Source organism: Brassica napus, chromosome C6 (assembly GCF_020379485.1).
Source record: "Brassica napus cultivar Da-Ae chromosome C6, Da-Ae, whole genome shotgun sequence".
Lineage (NCBI taxonomy): Eukaryota > Viridiplantae > Streptophyta > Magnoliopsida > Brassicales > Brassicaceae > Brassica > Brassica napus.
The window spans coordinates 23,690,427-23,714,707 of record NC_063449.1 but is presented as its reverse complement, the minus strand read 5'-3'; the positions used below and the strand labels follow the sequence as shown (position 1 = coordinate 23,714,707).

At 35.6% G+C, this 24,281-nt stretch overlaps 2 protein-coding genes across 3 annotated transcripts; both read left to right on the top strand.

Moving 5' to 3' along the window:
• The first annotated feature begins 67 nt into the window (after positions 1-67).
• On the top strand, positions 68-1,908 carry LOC106454129 (berberine bridge enzyme-like 1). The gene has a single exon (XM_022704595.2). The coding sequence runs from the start codon at positions 115-117 to the stop codon at positions 1,726-1,728; it is 1,614 nt and encodes a 537-aa protein (XP_022560316.1). The 5' UTR covers positions 68-114; the 3' UTR covers positions 1,729-1,908.
• A 5,627-nt stretch (positions 1,909-7,535) lies between these two features.
• Positions 7,536-9,140, top strand: LOC125588982 (heavy metal-associated isoprenylated plant protein 30). Of its 2 annotated transcripts, none has more exons than XM_048761025.1 (3): positions 7,536-7,885; positions 8,258-8,521; positions 8,626-9,140. In XM_048761025.1, the coding sequence occupies exons 2-3, from the start codon at positions 8,467-8,469 to the stop codon at positions 8,946-8,948; spliced, it is 378 nt and encodes a 125-aa protein (XP_048616982.1). In that variant the 5' UTR covers positions 7,536-7,885; positions 8,258-8,466; the 3' UTR covers positions 8,949-9,140. The 2 variants fall into 2 exon arrangements, with proteins under 2 accessions (XP_048616982.1, XP_048616981.1); XM_048761024.1 differs by having other exon boundaries at positions 7,538-7,885; positions 8,446-8,521.
• Positions 9,141-24,281: the final 15,141 nt, after the last annotated feature.

Sequence of the window (24,281 nt, the reverse complement as noted above, 5' to 3'; positions counted from 1 at the left end):
TTTGAAGAACTCGTGTACTATTTATGCCAATGAGAATACTCCGTACAACAAGAAATTCAATTAGCTAAGAAAACAACAATAGAACAAGAGAGTTTCTTAATAGTAATAAAAAAGATGAAGAAACTCTCTTGTTTAATTATATTTCTTAGCCTTGCCTCAAGTTCTCTCGCTGTCGACCCGTCGAATCAGCCAATTTACGAAAGCTTTCTCAAGTGTTTCAGCAACCAAACATGTACAGCTCCAAATAAGCTATGCGACGTTGTTTTGCCACAGAGCAGTGCCAGTTTCACCCCGACGCTGCGTGCCTACATCCGAAACGCGCGTTACAACACTTCCACATCCCCCAAACCTTTGATCGTAATCGCGGCGCGTTCGGAGGCCCACGTCCAGGCCACCGTCCTCTGTACCAAATCTCTCAACTTCCAGCTCAAGACTCGTAGCGGCGGCCACGACTACGATGGCGTTTCCTACATATCTAACCGCCCTTACTTCGTCCTCGACATGTCGTATCTCCGTAACATCACGGTCGATATGGCCGACGGCGGCGGCTCTGCATGGGTCGGAGCCGGCGCTACTCTGGGCGAGGTTTATTACAGCATTTGGCAGAAAAGCAAATCTCATGGTTTTCCCGCCGGAGTCTGTCCCACCGTCGGCGCTGGAGGTCACATTAGCGGCGGAGGCTACGGAAACATGATCAGAAAATACGGACTCTCCGTTGATTACGTCACCGACGCCAAGATCGTGGACGTGAACGGGAGGATTCTTGATAGGAAATCGATGGGAGAGGATCTTTTCTGGGCGATTGGAGGCGGGGGAGGTGCGAGCTTCGGTGTGATCTTAGCCTTCAAGATAAAACTCGTTGCTGTTCCTCCGACAGTGACTGTGTTCAGAGTGGAGAAAACGCTAGAGGAAAATGCACTAGACATGGTCCATAAATGGCAGTTTGTTGCTCCCAAGACAAGCCCGGATCTGTTCATGAGGCTACTCTTGCAACCCAAGACGATGAACACAACTCAGACGGTTCGAGCGTCGGTGGTGGCCTTGTTCTTGGGGAGACAGAGCGACCTCTTGTCTCTGCTGGGCAAAGAATTCCCGGAGCTTGGTCTGAGGACGGAGAACTGCACGGAGATGACGTGGATACAGTCGGTGATGTGGTGGGCCAACAGCGATAACGCCACGCTGATTAAACCCGAGATTCTGCTGGATAGAGAGCCTGATTCAGCGTCTTTCTTGAAAAGGAAATCGGATTACGTGGAGACAGAGATCAGCAAAGAAGGTCTAGGTTTCCTGTTTACCAAGTTGATGGAGACTGGGAAACTAGGGCTCGTCTTCAATCCCTATGGAGGGATAATGTGCCAAGTGCCTACCACGAAGACCCCCTTCCCTCACAGGAAAAGGCTATTCAAGGTGCAGCACTCGATGAACTGGAAAGATGCGGGGATAGAAGCGGAGAACAGTTTCATGGAAAAGACCAGAAGCTTCTACAGCTACATGGCTCCTTTCGTCACCAAGAATCCTAGGCACACGTATCTCAACTACAGGGATCTTGAGATAGGGACCAACAGTCATGGCCCAAACAGTTATAGAGAAGCAGAGGTTTACGGGAGAAAGTACTTCGGAGAGAATTTTGATCGGTTGGTCAAAGTAAAAACAGCAGTGGATCCAGAAAACTTCTTCAGGGATGAGCAGAGTGTACCTACCTTGCCCACTAAGCCATCCATGAGATAGTTTCGAGAGCAGAAGAAGTGGAGGGATCTTTCTCTTCTCTTCATTTTTCGGCTTTTACATCCCTAGGAAGAAATAAATGTTTCCTAGCTAAGAATATAAATACATGTTTACGACCAACCAAGTCAGGCATTTGTAAGAAATACAAGAATTGATTTTATATATTACAACAATAATAACATATACAAATCGCCTGCTTAAATTAGTAAGATCAACAACATGGCCAGGATCACGTTGATACTTTACCTTCTTTTTTTTTAAAAGACCAAGGATAAGTCTACTCAGCAGCTACCCTAATGGATTATTATGTTTTCTACAAAATCGAATGATCAACACAAATGTTCCTGGAACATACATACAGTAGTTTATCTCATCATCTCTACCGACCCGGCTCACAATCCTAGTTGTGGTGGGTGGGACATCGTGTGTGAGAGTTCTCTGAGTCAACTAATTTCAATCTGAATCTGCGAATTGTAGGATTAGTTTTGGAACTTGGATGTGCTCAACTTGTATTCTTCATATGATTCAGTCCCAAGTTGGACTTTTGCTGGAATTCTAGGTTTGTTTTTTAACAGAGCTTTCAAAAATTTGTACCGCCTTTAAGAAAAAGGTTTGATGATGAGTTTATGCGTACAAATTGTTAGAGCATATGCAGAAGTTCACACTTTTCCCAAAAAAAAAAGTTTAAATATTCTCTTTTTTGTGAACTCATCCTGCCTGAACCTGGTTCATCACTGTATCGCGGACCCCACGCTACGTGGTGGCCCGCGATTGGTCTGCTTAATTTTTTTTTTTTTTTAAATCAAACGAAAAAAGTAAAAAAATAATAATAAAAAATTAAAGTTATGAACCCCACTCAAGGTTTATTGATGCAGATGCCCTTAAAGCTTCCATAAAAGCCAAACTAAGCAATAAAGTACCTCGTAACCCGTTCCCGGAATATTTTTAATTTTGAAGAAAATAGAACGCGAGAGGTTTTATTCTACAAGGAGCTTATTTTTCTAAGTGTGGAGACACTCGCTCCTTGTAAAATAAAACCTCTCGCGTTCTATTTTCTAAGTTTGGAGACGCTTGTATTCATGAAGATTTGAAAAATAAATGTATTTTTAACTAAGTGTCAGATTTTTAGTGAGTTCATGGAAATATTCAAAATGGGTTGAGCGATGGTAAACCGATCATGGAACTATCAGAGCATACATACGGAGAAATTAAGACCGCGAGACCAATTAAAGATGTTCAGCTGTTGGATAATGCGGGTTCCAAGTAAGGAAAGTTTGACTAGCTATAATTGCGGGATAATACAAAAGGAATGTCGGATCTGCAGGAATCATCCAAGGAAAGAATCAAAAATATCAAATCAAGCCATTGATGGTGAGTGATCTTTGACCAAGCCAAATAAGGAAACTGGCATTAAGTGTTCGGCTTGGTGAGAAAGCTTAAGAAATCTTATATAAGGACCCCTTGAGCTCTCATTTTTTCACACAATTCAGAAAGCAAGATTAGAGAGAAGTTAGAGAGCAGAAACTAGTTGGTAAAGAGAGAAGTCCGAGAAGAGGGATTCAGCAAGGAGGAGCTAAGAAGTTCATCGCTTGAAAATGCTAGGTAGTTCTGAGTCTTCGAATCCTTGAGATTCAGCTAAGGTGATGATGTGATTTGTGGCAGTCCAATAAGAATTGTTTGTCTGGTTTGATTCAGTATGATCATGTTTATGCTTGGATAGAATCCGTTTATGGAAAGTTTGTTCATCGTGTTCATAGGAAAATGTATGATAGAATTCATTTAAGGAAAGTTTGTTCATTGTGTTCTTAAGAAATGCATGCTAGAATTGATGGATTGATAATAGAATTATGCTAGGATGTTTATGTGAGAAATGAATGTTTGATCTTGAGAATCTAAGTCATGAAATTATAATGCGTTAAAGAAAGTATAATCGAATTGAGTTATTTAAGGGAACCGGTTAAGAGGATGTAAGGGACATTCGGGACGAAGGTTTGGCTACGACCGTAAAGGACCGACGGGTCATACGGGTAGTAGGTTTGGCTACGGTCGCATGGCTTCAACAGCAGGTTTGGCTACGGCCGCAGATATGGCTTCGGCCACAGGTTTGGCTACGGCCGCATGTTTGGCTTCGACCGCATGTTTGGTTTCGGCCGCAGGTTTGGCTTCGGCTGCAGGTTTGGTTTCGGCCGCAGTTTTGGCTTCGGCTGCAGGTTTGGTTTCGGCCGCAGGTTTGGCTTCGACCGTAGGTTTGGGGCGTTTGGCTTCGGTCGCATGTTTGGCTTCGGCCGCAAATTTGGCTACGGCCGCAGGTTTGGCTACGGCCGCATGATCATGGACCTTCAGATCGAACGGTTAAGGAATGTTAATGTAATGAAAATGATGGAACCAGTTAAGTAAAAGAATGATAGAACCGGATGCTAGGGTGTTAGTATTGATTGAGTGTTTGATTATTGGACTGTGGTGGGCAGTATTGAGCGTCTTCACTAAGTAATTTTGTATACTCTTTCCTCCTTTGCGATGCAGGTAAGGTTGATTGTGTGGACCGGAGTGCGAGGCTATAAAGACTATCGGGGCTAGGATGTATGAACTTGGGTAATGTTCAGAAGTTTTGCAAAAGATATTTTTATTATAAACTACATGATTTTAAGTATTTAGTCTCGTGTTTTAATTTATAAAATTGCAGTATTTTTTATGTTCATGATCTTTTACTTAGACATTTTCAAGTGTTTTCAAAGATTTCCGGATTGGAGTGTTATGCCTAATCTTCTAAAAATTGAAGCTCTTTAGGTGGTGTGTATATATTTATACACACATACCATAAGCAGATGCTGCTGCTTGGTACTGAATCTTGTTTGCCTTTTCTCAGGAGGTGGATGCCACTGCTTGGCTGGCTGGTCCTGAAGGGATGGATGGATTGTTTATTCTCTGCTTAGTCTAATGGAGTCGATGAGGCCCCATGAGTTTTGTTCAAGTAACTATTACTATTTGTGATGTTCGTTTTTTTTGTTTCCTTAGGTTGGTGCAAACAAGTGATTATGCTATTGTCTTTGACACCGCTCCAACTGGAAATATTCTCCCTTTCTTACAGTGAGCTGGTTTGTTTTGCGGATAAGTCGTATGTTTGGCATGGAGGATGCTCTGTTGGAAGGTTGATCAATCTTCCAATCAATGTACTATGTTCACCACTGTTGCTGGGGTAAATAAATCACAGTGAACATAAATTAGTTAATTTGACTCAAAATACAACGGTGGTCCTCTATAAATTAAGGGTTGAAATCACAATAAGCATGCTATGTTCTCCTACTAATATATGAAGGCTTTGTTTACACCGACCACTTTTTCTACATAATAACAATAACTAATCTAAAAAGATCCCACTCACTCAAGAATAATTAGGTAAAGTTAATTATATTCTCGAATCCCGATCCCTTCAAAACATTTTGATAACTTTGTTTTATCTAAAACAGTATACTAACTACAATACCATTTGAAACAGAAGCCCGACTAATAATTTCACGTATTTGACAATCCCTTGCTAGAGATATTTGTTAAGAGTTTTGTTGGGAAAAGATGTGAACTGTGTAATAAAAGGGTGAACAATAAGGAACATTTTTACAAATAAATAAAATATTATTAATAAAATAAAATAAGGGAATAAAGGAATAATAGACAGGGAGAGGAGAGGAGAGAGTGGTTTCTTAATCCGGGCCATGCAGCAGAAGCAGGAGCAGCACATGCTCCATTTCTCTAACTCATCGACTTTTTTCTCAACGTTGGTTGATTCTCTAAGATCATCCATCAATACATGTCTTTTCATGTTTACAATATATGCGTGGGAATATCGCGTTCTCTCCTGATATTTTTTTAGTTTGGATGATACTGACACATGTTGATGCTCTCCTTTCAAAATTTTAAATCTATGGTTTCGTTTTATTTCTACCAACGATAATATATTCTTCGGAATAAAATATTATCTTAGCATCTATAGGGTACTGTTCTTCATGTTGCCAAAAAAAAAGGTACTGTTCTTCTAGATTAAGTGGGAGTTCTTAGTAATTTATTTCTTTATTCTTCAAATATAACAGATTCGTTTTTACTAACATTTTCTTACATAAAATCTCATACTCGAACGAAACATTTCACTTGTTTCATTTCTTGGAGTAATTAGAAGGAAGACAATATCACAATCATATAAATTTCTTCTAGAAGATGAGCCGTAAAGCCCAAGTTGAACGCATGCAAGCTACACGGTTATTACAAGTTTACAACCCAATGATAGATTAGATTCCCTATATATAGTAGGAATTTCTGAATTTGTATATATACAGTCTCTGTTACAAAAAAGGTATATATACAGTCTCTTTGGTTTTGGTTGAACTATGAATGTTTGTGTTCTACTATGGTTCTGTTACCAGCTCTCTACTCGAGAGTAGATAATAGATATAAAAGTCTAGAGGTCTCCTTCGAAATCCACTCATGGGTATAAAACTATGGATATATTCTTAATCAACTCAATTAAATTTCGGTTGGATCTTTAATAAAATCTTCCTTTTATAGCAGTGTGCACTGGATGGTGCGGTTGCGGCCACTTTACGACCAATGAAGCCATAAAACCAGGACAACTTATATTCTTTTGATTTTTATATACATCAAGCATAAGCTATAGCGCCACACTTCTTTAGAATTGGATTTTTAAAACGTTAATATGCCATCAGTGAGGAGAAAAAACACTTGATACCATCGCATTATGTCAAGACAAAGCTTTTTATAAATTATATTTAAAAGAAGCTTTAATTATGAAATTTATCACTATATGATATCCATAATGGTTAGCAAACTAATCATATATCTTCATCAACTTGCCTTTGCATAAAGCCATTATATGTTTTTTGAACCATAAAACTAACCATAACCATTATATATTTACGCTAACATGGATTATCTTTTCTGGAGGAAGAATAATATAATGAAGCCGGAAGATGATAGAGATTCTTATCTTTGGATAATTTGGTACACCTGGAAAGCCAGGAATGATAAGTTGTTCATAGGCATAGATAGAGACCCATTGAAACTAGTCAAGTATGCAGAGAGTGAATGCCAAGCTTGGCATAATGAGAAAGAAAATATATCACCTCCTCTACAGGGACAGCCTGAAGAAGAAATACATGCCTTAAGCTTGGGTAATATTTGCATGGTGGATGGTTCGTGGACCTCCACAGCTCAGTTCAGTGGAATGAGATGGGTCTGGAAGGATAGTATGGGGAAGATTCAACTTATGGGATCCATGAACTTAATGCGGTGAGAAACACCTTTACACTCAGAGTTAGAAGCACTAAGATGGGCAATGGAGAGCATGATACCACACTCGAACTGTCAGAGATTTGAGACTGATTGCAAGGACCTGATTACAACGATACAAGAGCCACAAGTTTGGCCCAACTTTTCAACTGAGTTGAAAATCATTCAAACTCTTCGGTTGTGTTTTTCGGACTTCAAGATCAACTATTTACCAAAGACACAAAATGAGATTGCAGATTCGTTAGTTAGGAATGCATGTTCTTTTCATAGATCTCTATGTTTTATTGGTTGTTTTATTCCGGTATAGCTCCCCAGATCACCTCAAATTTGAGTAATAGAATAGCCGACTGCCAAAAAAAAAACCATTATACGTGTTTTGGACAAAATAAAGCCATTATTTGTTACCCTCTGATTTCGCTAAGAGCATAAAGTAGTAATGTATTTTGAGTCATAAATAATATACATGAAAATGATATGGAATATAAATAAATATCACCTCAGAGATTACAACTTATTACAGAGAGAAGCGATTCCAAAGGAATATATTTCGTTCTGTCTAATCTTATTCTTTGTTTAAAACCCCTCTCCATGCATTTCTCTTGTTTATATATTTATTGCTTCCTCTCTCTAAGATTTGTGAGTCCTGACCATCAATCTTTCTAGCTAAGTGAGTAGGTTCAGTACGTATAAATATATATAGAGCAGAGAGCGTTAGAGCAGAGAAATGGGTTTGAGGTCCATCATATCGACCATCACCTACGGTTTGTTTCTTGGCTATCCACACAAGAAGCCAAAGGTCAAAAGTGTGAGCCACCTCAACTATTACCACACCATGCCAAAGGCTCGTCCACTTTCTTTACAGGTATTCTCTTTCTTCTTCTCTTTTTGACTAACCTCAGTTTTCATGTATATAGCTTAGTTAGTCTCTGGTTGACCCTATGATCATGAAATTACGTTGTCATGCAGTAGCTAAAAAGAGAATAAATCGATTTATTAGGATAACAACATAACTGTATCGGTCTGGAAACCTTCCTCTTATGATATGGCTAATTAGTGGAAATCGTTAGCTTTACCTAGTTACTTACCATAAGTTCTGCGGACTTTGCAAGAAACGCTAGATACGAAATACTTTTTGGCAGAATAGATTCTCGAAAAAAATATTAACGTACTGTGTTCAAGTGTTTTTTTCCTTGTATGTTAAAGCATGACTTTTGTTTTTTTATTGATTCGTTAGGGAATCGGACAAAACGGAAGCGAAATGTCATTAGTTTGTCTCACTAGTGGATGTTGCTAATATACCTTTGGCCGATTAAGCATATACATATAAAAATGTTCTAATTATTAATCTTTTTCTTTTGATATTATCAAATATTGATACTAATTAATTAGTCTGCAACATATGAATGTTTTGCAACAAAGTAGACGATAGACCTAAAAGTACGGATGTGCTGCAGTGGATGCGAGAGGGTAGTCAAGCATGCCATTTACAAGTTGAGAGGTAATCAAAGTGTGTTTTAGAAAAGAAGCTAATTAGTAAAATTGTGAATGATATATATATATTGAATTAACAAAGTAAACGGTGTCGTATTGGTGGTGGTGAAGGAGTGGACTCGGTGGAGGTGAACCTGGAGTTGGAGAGAGTGACGGTGGTTGGGTACGTGGAGAGGAAGAAGGTGCTGAAGGCGGTGAGAAGAGCCGGGAAGCGAGCGGAGTTCTGGCCTTACCCGGACATGCCTCGCTACTTCACTTCCTCGGACCACTACTTCAAAGACACAACCCGCGAATTCAGGGAAAGCTACAACTACTACCGCCACGGCTACAACCTCAGCGACCGTCATGGTCATATCCACGTCACTAACCGTGGCGACGACAAAGTCAGCAACTTCTTTAACGACGACAACGTCCACGCTTGTCGCCTTATGTAATCAAATGTTTAATCTTTTTTATTTCTCAAAACTAATCATCCTATATATGTAATATGTACATATATCTGTATGTATTTCTATGGTCTCTAGGGTTGATACATGTTGTATTGTATTGTCTAGCATGTAATCCCTCTTAAGTCTTAAGGTTGTCAATTGGGGGTGTCAATTGGGATTGCCCTGCCCGGACCAAAACCTGCAAACCCCATTGCCACCTAAGTTCGGCCCACAAAATTTTGGGCCTCTATTTTAAAACCCGGTTCGATGTTTTTTTTTTGGGTTTTTTCAGGTTTAAAAAAAAATCAAATACTTTAAGTTTAAATCAAATAATTTAAAATAAGGTAAATAAAAAATTATTAAAAGGTATGACCTAATGTTGCTTTATATTATTTGGACCCAAGATTGGTTATTGTGTTGTTTGGAAACACATTTAGTAGTATAATGTTATTTTTCATGACTAGAATAGTTAATTTAGTTGTAATACAAATGTGTATTTACTTTAAAACTTATAAAAGAAATTGGGTCTATGAAAATGATTCTTTTTAATAAGAGATGGATGGCAGCCACAAAATTTATTGTAGCTATATCCAAAATTTTGTGGTCATTTGATCAATAGTTACATATAGCCAAAAAAATTCATAACATCGAGTTTGTGGTTATTGTTCAATTATGGCTATTTGTGGTTTCTCTTATACGATTAGCCATAACGATGTTTGTGGTGGAAGATCATTTGTCGGGGTCACATACGTTAAGGAATAAATATGATAGAGCCATTAATCAATTAAACTATTTAGTGGTCACTATTGTGAATAATGTAAAAGCTTGGGCATAAGTGTTATGAAATATTTATATGTGAATACCTTAAGTAATTTATAGTTTAATGAAGGGCTGAACTAGAAATTAATTCTATATATAAAGAGGGTTATGGTCCACAAGGCAACCCTAGCCGAAAATACAGAATCTCTCTATATTCCATCAATAGAGAACTAAAGTCACATAAGATTTGATTTGGAAGATCCATTCTCTAACTTCAGATCCTAAAAGCAATGGATATAGGTACGCTTCCGCTTAAGTCTATTCAATCAGAGAATCATATGGTTAAAGGATTCATTTTGATGAATCATAAAAGAATTAATTTAACAATTGGTATCAGAGCACCATGTTGATTTTTTTTGTTTGGATCTAAATTAATTTAGAATTTGTTTATAGTTTTAATATAAATTCGGATTTAATTATTCTGTGAAAATATTGGATTGTTGAATCTGATTATTCTCTAAAGGTTTTAGATGATTAAAATATTTTGGGATTTGTATTAGATCTGAATTTTCTTGACATGTTTAGATTTAGATATTTGGTTATTGTCTAGTGAAAAACATGTTTAAATTTAGATTTAAATAAAGTTTATGGATTTAGTTTTGGAAAATTATTGTTCTTAAGATTATGGTTTTCTGAAATTTTGTTAAAATTTTTTGGAATTTTTGGTAGAACAATTTTTTCTAAATATGTTATCAGATCCGTTTTTTGGTTGTTGACGGCTGAGAAAATCTTTTTGATAGTATTTTGAAAACCCTAGGTTAGAGAATAATTCGTGGTGGGCTTATTTTGTTATTAGGCCCGTATTCAGTTTCTGATTTAATTTAACTATTCTGGCCCGGCGAATTTAATTATTATGTCCCAGTTTCTCATGTTTTAAATCAATTGGATTTAGTCCGGCCCGTTTGGCTTTTAATTAAGTTAAAAAGCGCATTAGGTGGGTTTTGAACCCATGTCGCGCGTGAAAGCTTCCGCCCACTCAAGTGTCTCTAACCACTGCCCCGCTTAAGTATTCTTGCATACAGAGTCCACAGACCTTTAATCTCCACAAGAAAACTTAAAAAAAAAATTCAGTTTTAAATCAATTAATAAATTTGATTATGCATTTTTAATAATTTAAATGTTTAATTAAATCAAGATATCAGCCCAAAGAAAGACCTCTCTTGATGAGATTTTTCATAAGAATTATTAAAAGAAGTATGTATATAAAATCATGGCGAATATTTAATCGGCCCAAAGGAAGGTTGTATTTTGCCCTGTTTAAATATATACGTGTGTGCAATATTCATGCGGATGTCAAATCGACCCAAAGGAAGGTTTGATGTTTGGCCGAATTGTACATACAACTGTGATGGTGAATACGTGACAATTATATGGATTTTAACATATGAATGATAAATCAGCCCAAAGGAAGGATTATTGTTTATTATGAATTATTGTCAGTATTTGATCGTTGCAACAAGAGTACCGCTAGTAGTCGATATTACTGTCCAAAGACTTGATATTGATGTTACATTTGGTATATTGGATGGAAAACATAATCAGTTAAAATTTGTTATTGATTTCTTCAGATAGTGAGTAATTAATTCGGATTTTGTTCTCTTTTCAGCTACTTTGTCTGCCAACTTAGGATCCATTCCAACACTTACGGGTTCTAATTTTTTCGAATGGAAAAATAAAGTTAAGATTGTTCTTGGGTGTATGGATCTCGACCTTGCGCTAATGATGGACAAACCTGCTTCTCCTACGGATGACAGTACTCAAGAATATAAGGCTGTTCATGAGAAGTGGGAGCGTTCAAATTGCATGGGTTTGATGATCGTTAAGGACACCATTCCAGAAACCTTTAGAGGTGGTGAGGAGATCAATGATCTCAAACAGTTCCTTGCCGAGATGGATTCGCGCTTTGCAAGAAGCGATAAGGCGGAAATAAGCATGCTTTTGCATCGCTTTAGTACGATGAGGTACCATGGCAATGGAAAAATAAGGGAGTACATTTTGTAAATGTCCAATATAGTTTCAAAACTCAAGGCACTTAAGACTGAGCTTCCGGCTGAATTGCTCATATAATTTGTCTTGAACTCTCTTCCTCCTCAGTTCAGTCAGCTGAAATCAAGTTATAACACACAAAAGGAGCAATGGTCTCTTAACAAGCTCATTGCATATTGTGTGCAAGAGGAAGAGAGAATAAAACAAGAGAAGACTGAAAGTGCTCATATGGTTTACACCTCTAAGGGACATGGCAAAAGAAAGAAATTTGAGCCTGTTAAAGATGATGCTGCTAAGGGTCCTACCTAAAAGAAACATGCTAAGGTTGAAGATACATGTTTCTTTTGCAGGAAGGGTGGACACATAAAGAAGGACTGCCCTAAGTATCACGCTTGGCGTGCTAAGAAAGGTATGTTCCTCGCTTTGGTTTGTTCGGAAATGAACTTAGTTGAAGTACCTATAAACACTTGGTGGTTAGACTCTGGTGCTACTACTAACATCAGTGTTTCACTTCAGGGTTGCCTAAGCTGTCGAACCCAACTGATGCTGAAAGACGCATTCATGTGGCTAATGGGAGTCCAGTGCATGTGGAGGCAATCGCGCATTTTAGACTGTTTTTTAGTTCTGGTTATTTTTTGGATTTGAAAGACACTTTTGTTGTACCGTATTTTAGACGTAATTTGGTTTCCGGCCCTTGGTTATACAACTCAGGTTATTCTTGTCTAATTGAGAAAGGAAGCTCTACTTTGTCTTTAAATTCAGTATTTATTGGGACCGGTAAACTTTTGGAAAATCACAGTCTTTATATGCTTGACATTATAAACTCTAACGATGAAAGTTTAAATGTTGAATTAAGAGGTACTAAACGAAAGTTCGAAGATGCAAATTCAGGAACTCTTTGGCACCAACGCATAGGTCACATCTCTATAAATAGAGTTGAGCGTCTTGTGTCAGAAGGTATATTGAGTTCCGTAAAGTTCACAGATTGTGATATATGTGTGGATTGCATTAAAGGAAAACAGACCAAGCATAAGAGATTAGGTGCATATAGAGCTACAGAAGTCCTTGAGTTGATTCATACGGATATTTGTGGACCGTTCCCTACGGCTTCTTGGAATGGTCAACAATACATTATATCATCCATTGGCGATTACTCTTGATATGCATACCTATTTCTCATTCATGAGAAATCGGAATCTTTGGACGTGTTCAAAAAGTTTAAGGCTGAGGTTGAGAACCAACTCGACCGAAGGATAAAGTCTGTCAGATCTGATAGTGGTGGTGAATACTACGGTCGGTATGATGGCTCAGGTGAACAACGTCCAGGATCGTTTACCAGATACCTAGAGGAGTGTGGTATTGTGCCTCAGTACACCATGCCAGGGTCGCCTAGCATGAATGGTGTATCTGAGAGAAGGAATCGCACTCTTAAGGACATGGTGAGGAGTATGATTAGTCATTCCTCCTTGCCTGAATCACTTTGGGGAGAGGCACTAAAGACTGCAGCATACATTCTTAATAGGGTACCAACTAAAGCAACTGCTAAAACCCCTTATGAGCTTTGGACTGCTCGTAAGCCTAGTCTAAAGAACCTTCGGATTTGGGGATGTCCAGCTGAGGCAAGACCTTATAAGCCGTATGAAAAGAAACTGGACTCAAGAACAGTTAGTAGTTACTTTATTGGTTATTCCGAGCGCTCAAGGGGGTATAAGTTTTACGATCCCACTGCTAAGAACATTTTTGAGACGGATATAGCTACGTTCTTTGAGGATATTGATTTTGGGGGGGGGGGGGGGGGGGGGGGAGAAATAAGGTTAAGGATATCATTTTTGAGGAAGAATTGGCTCCAGTACCCATACCGATTCGTATAGTTACTTCTGATGAATTAAATTTGGATCCTCAGGTTGATAATTAAGTCATCCCTCCAACTCAGGTTGTCGATGATATCACACAAGAAGGTCAAACTTAAAATCCTCAAGAACTAGTGAAGCAAGATCAAGTTGCTCTTAGGCGATCCACCCGAGTGAAGAGAAATGCTATTCCAGATGATTATATAGTATTTCTAATGGAACATGAGGAAAATCAAACTCTTTTGGAAGATGATCCAATCACCTTCCTTCAGGCTATGAGTTTTTCCATGTCGGATATGTGGCTCGAAGCAGCAAAAGAAGAATATCAGTCAATGCTAGACAATGAGGTTTGGGAAATCGTTAAATTACCAGAAGGAAAGAAACCCATTGATTGTAAATGGTTATTTAAAACCAAGCGGGATTCAAATGGTAAGGTGGTACGACATAAGGCTCGTATATTGGCTAAAGGATATACTCAGAAAGAGGGGATTTACTATAAAGAAACCTTCTCTCCGGTATCTTCGAAGGATTCTTTTAGGAAAATCATGGCCCTTGTTGTACATTATGATTTGGAGCTTCATCAGATGGATGTTAAGACAGCATTTCTCAATGGAGACATTGAGGAAACGATCTATATGGTGCAACCAGAACATTTTGCTTTAGGTGATGTAAAAGATATGGTTTGCAAATTAAAGAAATCCATCTATGAGCTAAAGCAAGCTTCTCGTCAATGGTACCACAAATTTCATAAGGTTATCACCTCCTTTGGTTTTGAGGTGAATTTGGTTGATGATTGTGTGTATTAAAAGTTCAGTGGGAGTAAATGTATGTCGATGAGATACTTCTGGCCACTAACGATATTAGCATGCTGGTTGAAACCAAGAACTTTCTTAAGGGAAATTTTGAGATGAAAGATCTTGGTGATGCATCTTTTGTATTAGGGATCGACATTCATTGAGATCGCTCTCGAGGAATTCTTGGATTATCACAAAAGAGCTATATCTTAAAAGATTTGGCATGCATGATTGCAAACCATGAGATTACCACAATCGCTAAGGGAGACAAGTTTTGTCTCGAACAGTGCCCTAAAGGAAAACTGGAAATTCAGGAGATGCAAAAGATTCCTTATGCATCCGCAGTAGGGAGTCTTATGTATGCTCAAGTTTGTACGCGTCCGGATATTGCATACATAGTTGGAGTGTTAGGTAGATACTTAAGTAATCCAGGCATGGACCATTGGAAAGCAGCCAAAAGGGACATGCGTTACTTGCAGAGAACAAAATGCCATATGCTCACGTATCGGAGATCAGATAATATGGGTATTCTGACTCTGATTTTTCGGGATGCCAAGATAGTAGAAAGTCTACATTGGGTTATGTTTTTCTGTTGGCCGGTGGGGCGATCTCATGGCGTATTGCTAAGCAATCACTCGTAACATCGTCCACAATGGCAGCAGAAATTGTAGCAGTCTACGAGGCATCAACTGAGGGAATTTGGCTGAGAAATTTTGTCACAGGCTTAAGGATTCTTGAAGGAATTGAAAGACCCCTCAAGTTATATTGTGACAATAAGGCAGCTGTTCTGTATTCCAACAACAGTGGGAGTTCGGTAAAGTCTAAGTTGGTAGACATCAAGTACCGAGTTGTTAAGGAATGGGTACAAAGTGGAAAGTTTACTATAGAACACTTAGGTACAAACTCTATGATTGCAGATCCTCTCACAAAAGGTATTGTACCTAAGGTCTTTCATGAGCATACTGCTCGTATGGGTATTTCTGTGTTTGAGGATCATTCGGTTTAGTGGGAGTTTGTCATTTGGTTTATGTTTTATGTTCTGATTATGTTATGCACATTTTTCTGATCAGAAATAAAGTTTAAAGTTTTCGGCATACATTTTGTACACTAAGGTTAAGTTGATCTCACTAAAGTAGGGCCAGTTGAAAATCGACATGTACAAACCACATTTCATGTGATTTTCATGCCACATGTTTCATAATTAATCTATGTCATTTGGTTGTGTTGAAGTAAGTAACCATGAAATGTTTAGTTATGAAAGTAATGTAACAAAAGCCATTGTGATCCTATGTTAGTATAACTAATGGACGAGATTGTTTATGCTCACGGGATTAATGGCATAAAGAGCGCTCATACAGTCTATCACATTCTAAGGCACATATATGACTGACCCATTGGAAGATTGTAAGATCATTTGGTGGGGTCACATATGTTAAAGAATAAATATGATAAAGCCATTAATCAATTAGCCTATTTAATTGGTCACTATTGTGAATAAGGTAAATGCTTGGGCATAAGTGTTATGAAATATTTATATGTGGATACCTTAAGTAATTTCTAGTTTAGTGAAGGGCTGAACTAGAAATTAATTCTATATATAAAGAGGGTTATGGTCCCCAAGACAACCCTAGCCGAAAATACAGAATCTCTTTATATCTCATCAATAGAGAACTAAAGTCACATAGGGTGTGCTTTGGAATATCCATTCCCTAACTTCAGATCCTAAAAGCAATGGATATAGGTATGCTTCCGCTTAAGTCTATTCAATCAGAGAATCATATGGTTAAAGGATTCATTTTGATGAATCATAAAAGAATTAATTTATCATGTGGCTAATATTCTCAAATAACAACAAACCGTATTTGTAGCTATTATAGTCACAATTAGCCACATACTAAACTGTAGTTTTATTAACAAATATCCACAAAACTAACTGTACATTTTTTGACATAAATAGCCACACATATTATGGTTGAGGCTATTTTATAAATTTAACTAAAATACAATATATTTTTTATCAGCAACTTAAACAAACTCATATAGACTTTGCAAACCTAATTGGTAGCTCTGCATCCATATGAACAACAAACAACAGTTGCTTTCTTGTACTGTCTGCCCTTGAATTTTGCATCTGTGATATATGAACGATCTATGAGCTGTTGAAACTTCTCTTCAAGATCTTTATGTCTTTCAGATAACTTGCAAATGTTGGTCATTCTTCTGATGCTGAAACCATCTTCACCAAATGTTGCATATGTTGACAATATGTTGCGAATGTTACAGTAAACTGTCTTAAGTTCCTCATACATTCTATTGCCCAAATGAGAGCATCTATCTCTGAGTGAAGTGTCGACTGACTCGCTCTTGTATTCCTCACTCCCATTAACCCATCAAAACCTTCTAGTGTGCTATACCAACCTTGTCCCGAATATATTTCCTGATTTTTTATGATCCATTCTTAAAGCATCATCTACCTCGGATAGACGGTATTGTTGCTTCTACTGGTAATCGGGTTTGAGCGAGTCCATGTGTAAGTGAAATATGTGTCTCAGCCTATCTGTTTCTGCCAATTTGAGAGTATCCATAGGATCAATATCCAAATTTCTAAAGACTTTTTTGTTTCGTCCTTTTCATATGTACCATAAAATCCATGCAAATTGATGATCTTCCAATTCCGGAGAGACCCTCCAAAATAAATGATCCATGTTTGCAAAAAGTGTTTGGGTGGGAAAGATGTTTGGATTCGATGGAATTCGTGAGAGCGCCCAAACCTGAACCACCGGTGGACATTAAAAAAACACATGATTTATGGATTCATGAGTTGCTGCACATCGAGCACAAATTGTATCCTCTTGTATTCCTAGTCCTCTTGCTCTTAAATTTTTCTTAACCACTATACATCATGATACCAGTTGCCACAAAAATTGTTTCATCATGAAAGCCTTCAGCGGCAAGACCGAAGGACCATACTCTGGTAGCGTTCTTTCTCTATCCAGGTACACTCATTCTACTTGATATCCATATTTAACTGTGTATCTTCCATTATTAGTAAAATACCATCCATCACGATCTGTTGTCTGAAATCGACAGAATGGTACATTTTCTATAATTTTCACATCTTGAGGTTCCACCAACGTCTGAATGACATGTAAGTTCCATTTTTTTTATGTCGCATTGATGAGAGAATCCACTGTAAAGTCCGGGTAAAGATTGTGTTGATTTTTATTTGCTGGTCTCGGGCAAGTGGATGGAAGCGAAAGATCATTCCATACTGATAAAAATGATGCTGGTCTCAGACAAGTGGATGGAAGCCAATGCTTATATGTATTTCAATAGAAAGGCAAAAGTTAGGGAAAGGAAAATAGGTACCTTTGAAAGGAGGAGTTTTAAAGAAAATTGACCAGAAATTCAACTGCAGAAGAAAACAAATGTCAAGATTGTTGCAAAGATTAGCCAAAAAAGGAATAGTAACCATCAAAAGAACTAGATAGAGGTTACAAAGATAAGACAAGATGTTTTGCTTGTAAATGGAGTTGGTGTCTCTAGCAATGATCAAAATGGTTATCATGAGACTAACTATGACAATGAAAATCTCAAAACAAAATGTAAACTCAAACCTAATCAAATATACAAAATCACATGTATACTTAGACGTACTACAACCTATAGCAAATCATTTGCTGAAATGCTCTTAAGGAGATAAGTTTGATTTGTGATACTCTTGCTTAATCTACCATACTCTCCTATTATTTCACTCTTAAAAAACATGGTCAAAGTTGATACTACACTTACTAACTCTAACCAATGAAAAACAAGCAGTTTCTCATTTTCTCTCATAATCCCATAGTGTTCTCTCTCTTCCCATCGAGCCCGGCCACTATTGTTTCCCAGTTGATTCAATTGACGAAATAAAAGTGAAATTAATATTCAAATTCATGGAAGTTATTCTTTGGATTATCGTGTTATACCCTAAACCCTGATCAATTAATTGTAGCAGATTAGTGTATTGCGATGAAGAACAACTAATAGAACTAGGTATTAATAAAATGGTATGACTAGTAAAACTTAGTAGCAATTAAATGATACAACTTGGTATAATTTGGTATAACTATATAGGTAAAATTGTATTACTTGGTTTAACTAGATTGATAGAATTGTATAACTTTGTATAATTAGATTGTTATTAAATTATATTTTAAGGAGACGATGTTAGTCCTTCCATAAACATACATTTTGATTATGGAGGATACTATTAAAAAATTAGAGATGATAATGAATGGATTCCAATAGAAAGTCGTCATATGCTATATTGTATAAGACACCATCTACGGAGGACATTACTTATTCGGCGTTAGTGGATATGAATTATAGTGAAACTTGTTTGTTTAAGTAAGAAGGTTTTTGTAAGACTTAAAACATGTTTTAGTGGTTGTATAACTTAGTCAAACTTGTTTGATTATGTAAAATGTTTTTTAAATTGTTTTAAGAGTCGTATCCTTTAGTTAAACTTGTTTGATTATGTAAGCTTAGTAAAATTTAGTAAAACTGATAATAGTATAGCAACATTAGTAAAAGTTTTGTAAAACTTGTTTGTTTAATTGTTTACGGTGATTTTTTGCTTATTTAATTTAATTTTATTATTTTTCTTGATTTAAAGTCTGACTTTAAATTTTCATCACATTTCTTAATATTGTTCATTATATATTGCTTAATATTGTTCATTATATAAGATCTACCTTATATTTTTATGTTTTTTATCTTATTATTGACCTTAGCATATAACGAAAGTTAGAAATGTGATGATATTACATATATTATAACATGATTAGATGATAAATGATCAAAGAAGACTGAAAATCAATGGTACAACCATAATACATGTATTTTGAGTACATTATATTTATAACTAAGAAAAAGGAAAAAAAAAAACAGAAAAGTAAAACTTTGACGAATTCAGTAAAATTACAAAATGAGGTTAAAATTTGTTGTATTATTTTCCTTATCCAACCAAAACTATATAAACCCTAATTTATAATTTTGGCCATTTCTTTTATTTTTTCAATCCCTTATCCCCTTTACTCTCATATTTTTTCTTCTTCTTCTTAAATCTCTCTTCACCTAATGAGTCAAGTTTCAGTTTCTTCCCACACCATTGGGGCATATGGTGGCCAAACAAGAGTTAGAACTCCGAGAATACCTAATTGGTTTGGTGAGGAGATCATTGAGAAGATCTCTAAATCTGAACCAAATACTTCTCAAAACGACTATGAAGATTGAAGGATCCCATGTTGGGAGGATTTATAGGTTGTTTTATTCATATTATTATGGTAGTTTAAGAATTTGATTGTACAATCTGTGACAAAAAAAAAGAATTTGATTTTACAACTGAGCATAATTTGTAGAGCAATTCTCTCAAATAGTCTTTTTAAAGTTTTTGTCACAAAATAGCTTTCAAGGAAGAAAATGACCAAAATAGCTTATTTTTATTTTGAAATTTTGAATATTTATGTTTTATTTTTGTAAAATTTGAAACTCTATTCCAAAAATCTCACCCCTTAACTCTAAACCTTAAGTCTAGATTAGTTAACTCTAGGATAAAAATGTATTTTTATCCTTTAATAAAACTTATTTTGGTCATTTTTTTCAATGAACGCTATTTTTGTGAAAATAAACTAAGACTGCTATCCTAGGGAATTTCTCGAACTTGTATGAATGTAATGGAATGAAAATTTTCTCAATGTAATAGAATGAAAACAACAGACTTTGAAAAGTAATATCAAGTTATACGAAGTTTGACAAATGAAAATGACAAACTTTGACAAAGTAATATTTAGGTTTCGAATGGGTAACGCATATAAAAAAAAAACAGATCAAGCAGAACAAATACAGATAATGCAGAACAAATGTAGATCAAGCTAATTTAATAAATTATTGTAATTAAATATATGTTGATTTTTTTAATGAATTAAATATCTAAAAAAATACAACTTATTATAAATAAGTTATAAATATAATGGTGAAAATAATAACAATAAATATCATCATTCTAATAAATATAGTGAAATTGTAAATTATATGAAAATTCATCACAATTACAAAAATTATAAAGAGTATTCTTGTTTTGCTCTTCTTTTTTGCATTTTTATTTGACTTTCGTTTTTTTTTTCTTACCATTTGGTTCAACTATAGAATTAATTAGGAATTGGCAAAAAAATCAAGAACCGAAAACCGAACCGAAAAAATAAACCCGAAACTAAAGTTTAAAATTAACTGAATGGTTCCTATATTTCTTTAGCTGAAAAAGTGAAACCGAAACGAGAACCAAATGGTACCTGAATATCTAAAATACAATTTATATACCTAAAAATATTATTTATATTTAGTATTAGAAATACCAAATATTCTAAACATACTACTTATACACCAAACTATAAAAAAAATCAAAAAAATGATTATTTTTTTCATCTTATGTATTTTAAATTATCTAAATTATCCTAAATCGAATTACTAGAATAGTTTTTTCCAATATTAAAAAATTTCTGTATTATCCGATTTATATCCAAAAAACCTCCAAAATTCTGCTTTTACCCCGAAATATCCAAAATCAACCAAAAAGCGGAACCAAATTGTAACCGAATTGGAACAAAAAAATTATCAGATATTAGACGGTTCTTATAGTTGTTACCGACCCGAAACCGAAAAGAACCGAACCAGACCCAAACCAAATTTCATAAATAATCGAACGGTTCATATATCTCTAGAACCGAAAAAACAAAAATCGAACAATAAAAACAAAGTAGCTATAAATATATTTCTATATCTATAAAATTATTATATATTTTTATATCTATAAAACTATTATAAAACCTGGAAATGTAAAAAGAATAGTTAAACAAAAAAAAAATGAATGTTTTATAATACATACTTTCAAGTACTACAAACATAATTTATATGTAAATATTTTCATTAATGTTATATAAAAATACATGCATGTGATATAAAACATACTTTTCAATCATTACAAACACAATTTATAATTAAATATATTATTAATTTTTATTTAAATTATCTTAAATTAATCTAATAAAAGATTGAATGAATACATGTGTCCAACTTATTTTTAATAAAAAAATGAAATATTGTAGAATAAAAAACAATGTAACAAAAAAGCAATATTCAAAAAAGGAACAAAAAAAAGAGCAAAACATCCCATTGGTCACTTGTCTATTGCCAAGCCCATTTTCCTCTCTTCATGGAGGACAAAAAAAGTAACACACAAAATAAATCTTCATGCAGCACATAATTATCTGAGTTGATTACACTAAGGCTAAGAGACACTTTTTGATTTTCTTTTACACCTATAGACACTTTTTACATATGATACACTTTGTTGTGGGCCAGCGATAGATTGTGGACAATTTTGCCCTTGACAATTGTGGACACTCGATGTGTGGACGGTTGATGCATGGATGGGTGATGAATTAATTACTTGTGTTCGCTGTAAGATAGGAACGAAAATCTTCTTGTGGATAGAAACTACTAGTTTGGCGAAGGTTGTGGTTTGGAGTGAAACTTGTGGATGACATGAGAAATGTGGAATAGAAAATTTAATAAACGAGAACACAACACTACGAGAAAACATGAATTTACCGACTGCATGTTGCGACTGATCGTGCAGTCGCAAAATATTGCGACTGGATTGCGACTGTTTTGAGACTGATTTGTGACTAAAATACGTTAGTCGTAAATCAGTCGCTAATGTGCGACTAAACAAATCAGTCGTAAATCAGTTGGTAATTAGCGACTGTTGTGCGACCATTTAATGTTGTCGGCAACTGTAGTCGTAAAACAGTCATAAAATAATGACTGATTTGCGACTATATACTCCACATAAGGTATAGAATACGTAGTCGCAAAACAATCGCTAATTTTGCGACTGTTTTACGACTATAGATGTCGATCACAATAGGTAGTCGCAAAACAGTCGTAAAATTAGCGACTGTTTTGCGACTGCATACCTATACCCTAAACTCTTATCTTAACATCTATACCCTAAACCCCAAATTTAAACCTGCATGTAACATTATAAAATCTAATCTTTTCAATCTTATCATTTAAATTAAATTTAAACTTTAAATACTTTTTAAATGATATAATCAAAATATAAACCTCGTATATGCTATATACATTAAATTTAAAATTAAACTCCAAATACTATAAATTAATCTTAGGCTTTTTTTTTTTATAATTTACCTTATACCCAAATCTAAACCCAAACAACTCTATCTTAAAATTTGAACACCAAATCTTAAACATATATTTTACAAATGTTAAATTTGATATCTAATACTTTAAATTTAGAAAATTTCTAAACAAACTGTATATAAATGGAGAAGAAAATTTTATTAGTTTCAACTATACTATTCCAAACTTTAAATTTAACCCTCAAACCCTGTATCATAACTTTTAATCAAAACTCCAAACATAAAATCACAAACTTAAAAAAAATTAACCAAAATGTATCTACTATTTATACACTTAATCTTAAGTTAAAACTAAGACCTATAAAAATATATTTTTCAAGTCAAAACTCCAAAACTTCAAACCCTACACAAATATAATCAATAATCTCTTCTCTTAAAAAAAAATTTCTTCTCTTTTTATATTGGTCAATACACTAATTAAGGGATACTATCTCAATCGTTGATTATCTTAAATTGCTTAAATCTAATGGTCTAGATTCATTTATTTTTTTTGTGTGTTTCTTTTCTTCTGAAACAAAAAGCAATCCATCCTTTTATTTTCTATTGGTTGAGTACCAATTGGCGAGGATAACCAATCTTTTAATCTTCACCTTTGATTATTCTTAATCCAATGGTCTACATCTCTCTCATATATCTCTTCCTTTCCACGAGTAAAGCAATCTTCTTCCTCTTTCATCTTCAACTTAGAACTCATTGTCCTCTCTTTCGTCCTCTCTTCTCTGTCTCTCCATCTCAGCTCTATCTCCTCTGTTCTTTATTTCTTTCTTCTTTCTGCACCGAAGCCGGTGTTCGTCTTCAAGCTCAAGCTGTTCATTTCCACCTCACTTATACTCAATCCTTCTCCTCACTTCTGCTCAAGCTATTAATAGACGACGACGGAAGGTACATAGAGACAATGAAATCTACACAGAGATGACGGAAGCTACAGAGATACAGTGGAGGCGTAAGCTACATAAAGACGACGACGACCACCGTTGTCTACGGTAAAGCTCTTCCCACCTCTCCTCACCTCTTCACAAGCTCACCGTCTGTCTTCTCGTCTCGGGCTCAGGCTCTTCACCGTTCAAGCTTGCCTCCTCTGTTCAAGCTCCGGAGACCCGCCGTCAATGGCTGTGAAGAAGCCCCACCGTAAATGGCGTGAAGAACCCTAGATCTAATTTTTTTTAGTTAGATTTAATTATTTTTCTGTTTTGTTCATTGTAAACCGATTTCAATTGTAAATCAATTCAATTGCAAACCATATTTTTGTGTTTTAATTGATTAATCAAAATTTTTTAATTGATTAAATAATAAGAAAAAATATATTTTAAAAAAAATATATTAATTGATTTTGTGACTGAAAAACGACTACGACATCGACCATATAACAACTTAAGAGCAGCCGTGGAGTAGTCGTAAACGAAATAGCAGTTAGTTGCATATCAGTCGTAATATTTTGCGACTGAATTGTGACTGTTTTGCGACTAAAAACAGTAATCTTAAATTAGTCGCTAGTCAGTCGCAAAATAGCAACCGATTAACGACTAATTGTTTTAGCGACGCGTGGTATTCCGACTATGCGATTCAGTCGCAAAATAGGCGCAAACACATGTTTTACGACTGATTTGTGACTATTTTTGCAGTCGG

Coding starts and splice junctions, on each gene's coding strand:
- LOC106454129 (XM_022704595.2), top strand. CDS start 115: ATGAAGAAACTCTCTTGTTTAATTATATTTCTTAGCCTTGCCTCAAGT.
- LOC125588982 (XM_048761024.1), top strand. CDS start 7,748: ATGGGTTTGAGGTCCATCATATCGACCATCACCTACGGTTTGTTTCTT. Junction 7,886..8,445: donor CTCGTCCACTTTCTTTACAG/GTATTCTCTTTC, acceptor GCAACAAAGTAG/ACGATAGACCTAAAAGTACG. Junction 8,522..8,625: donor TGCCATTTACAAGTTGAGAG/GTAATCAAAGTG, acceptor GTGGTGGTGAAG/GAGTGGACTCGGTGGAGGTG.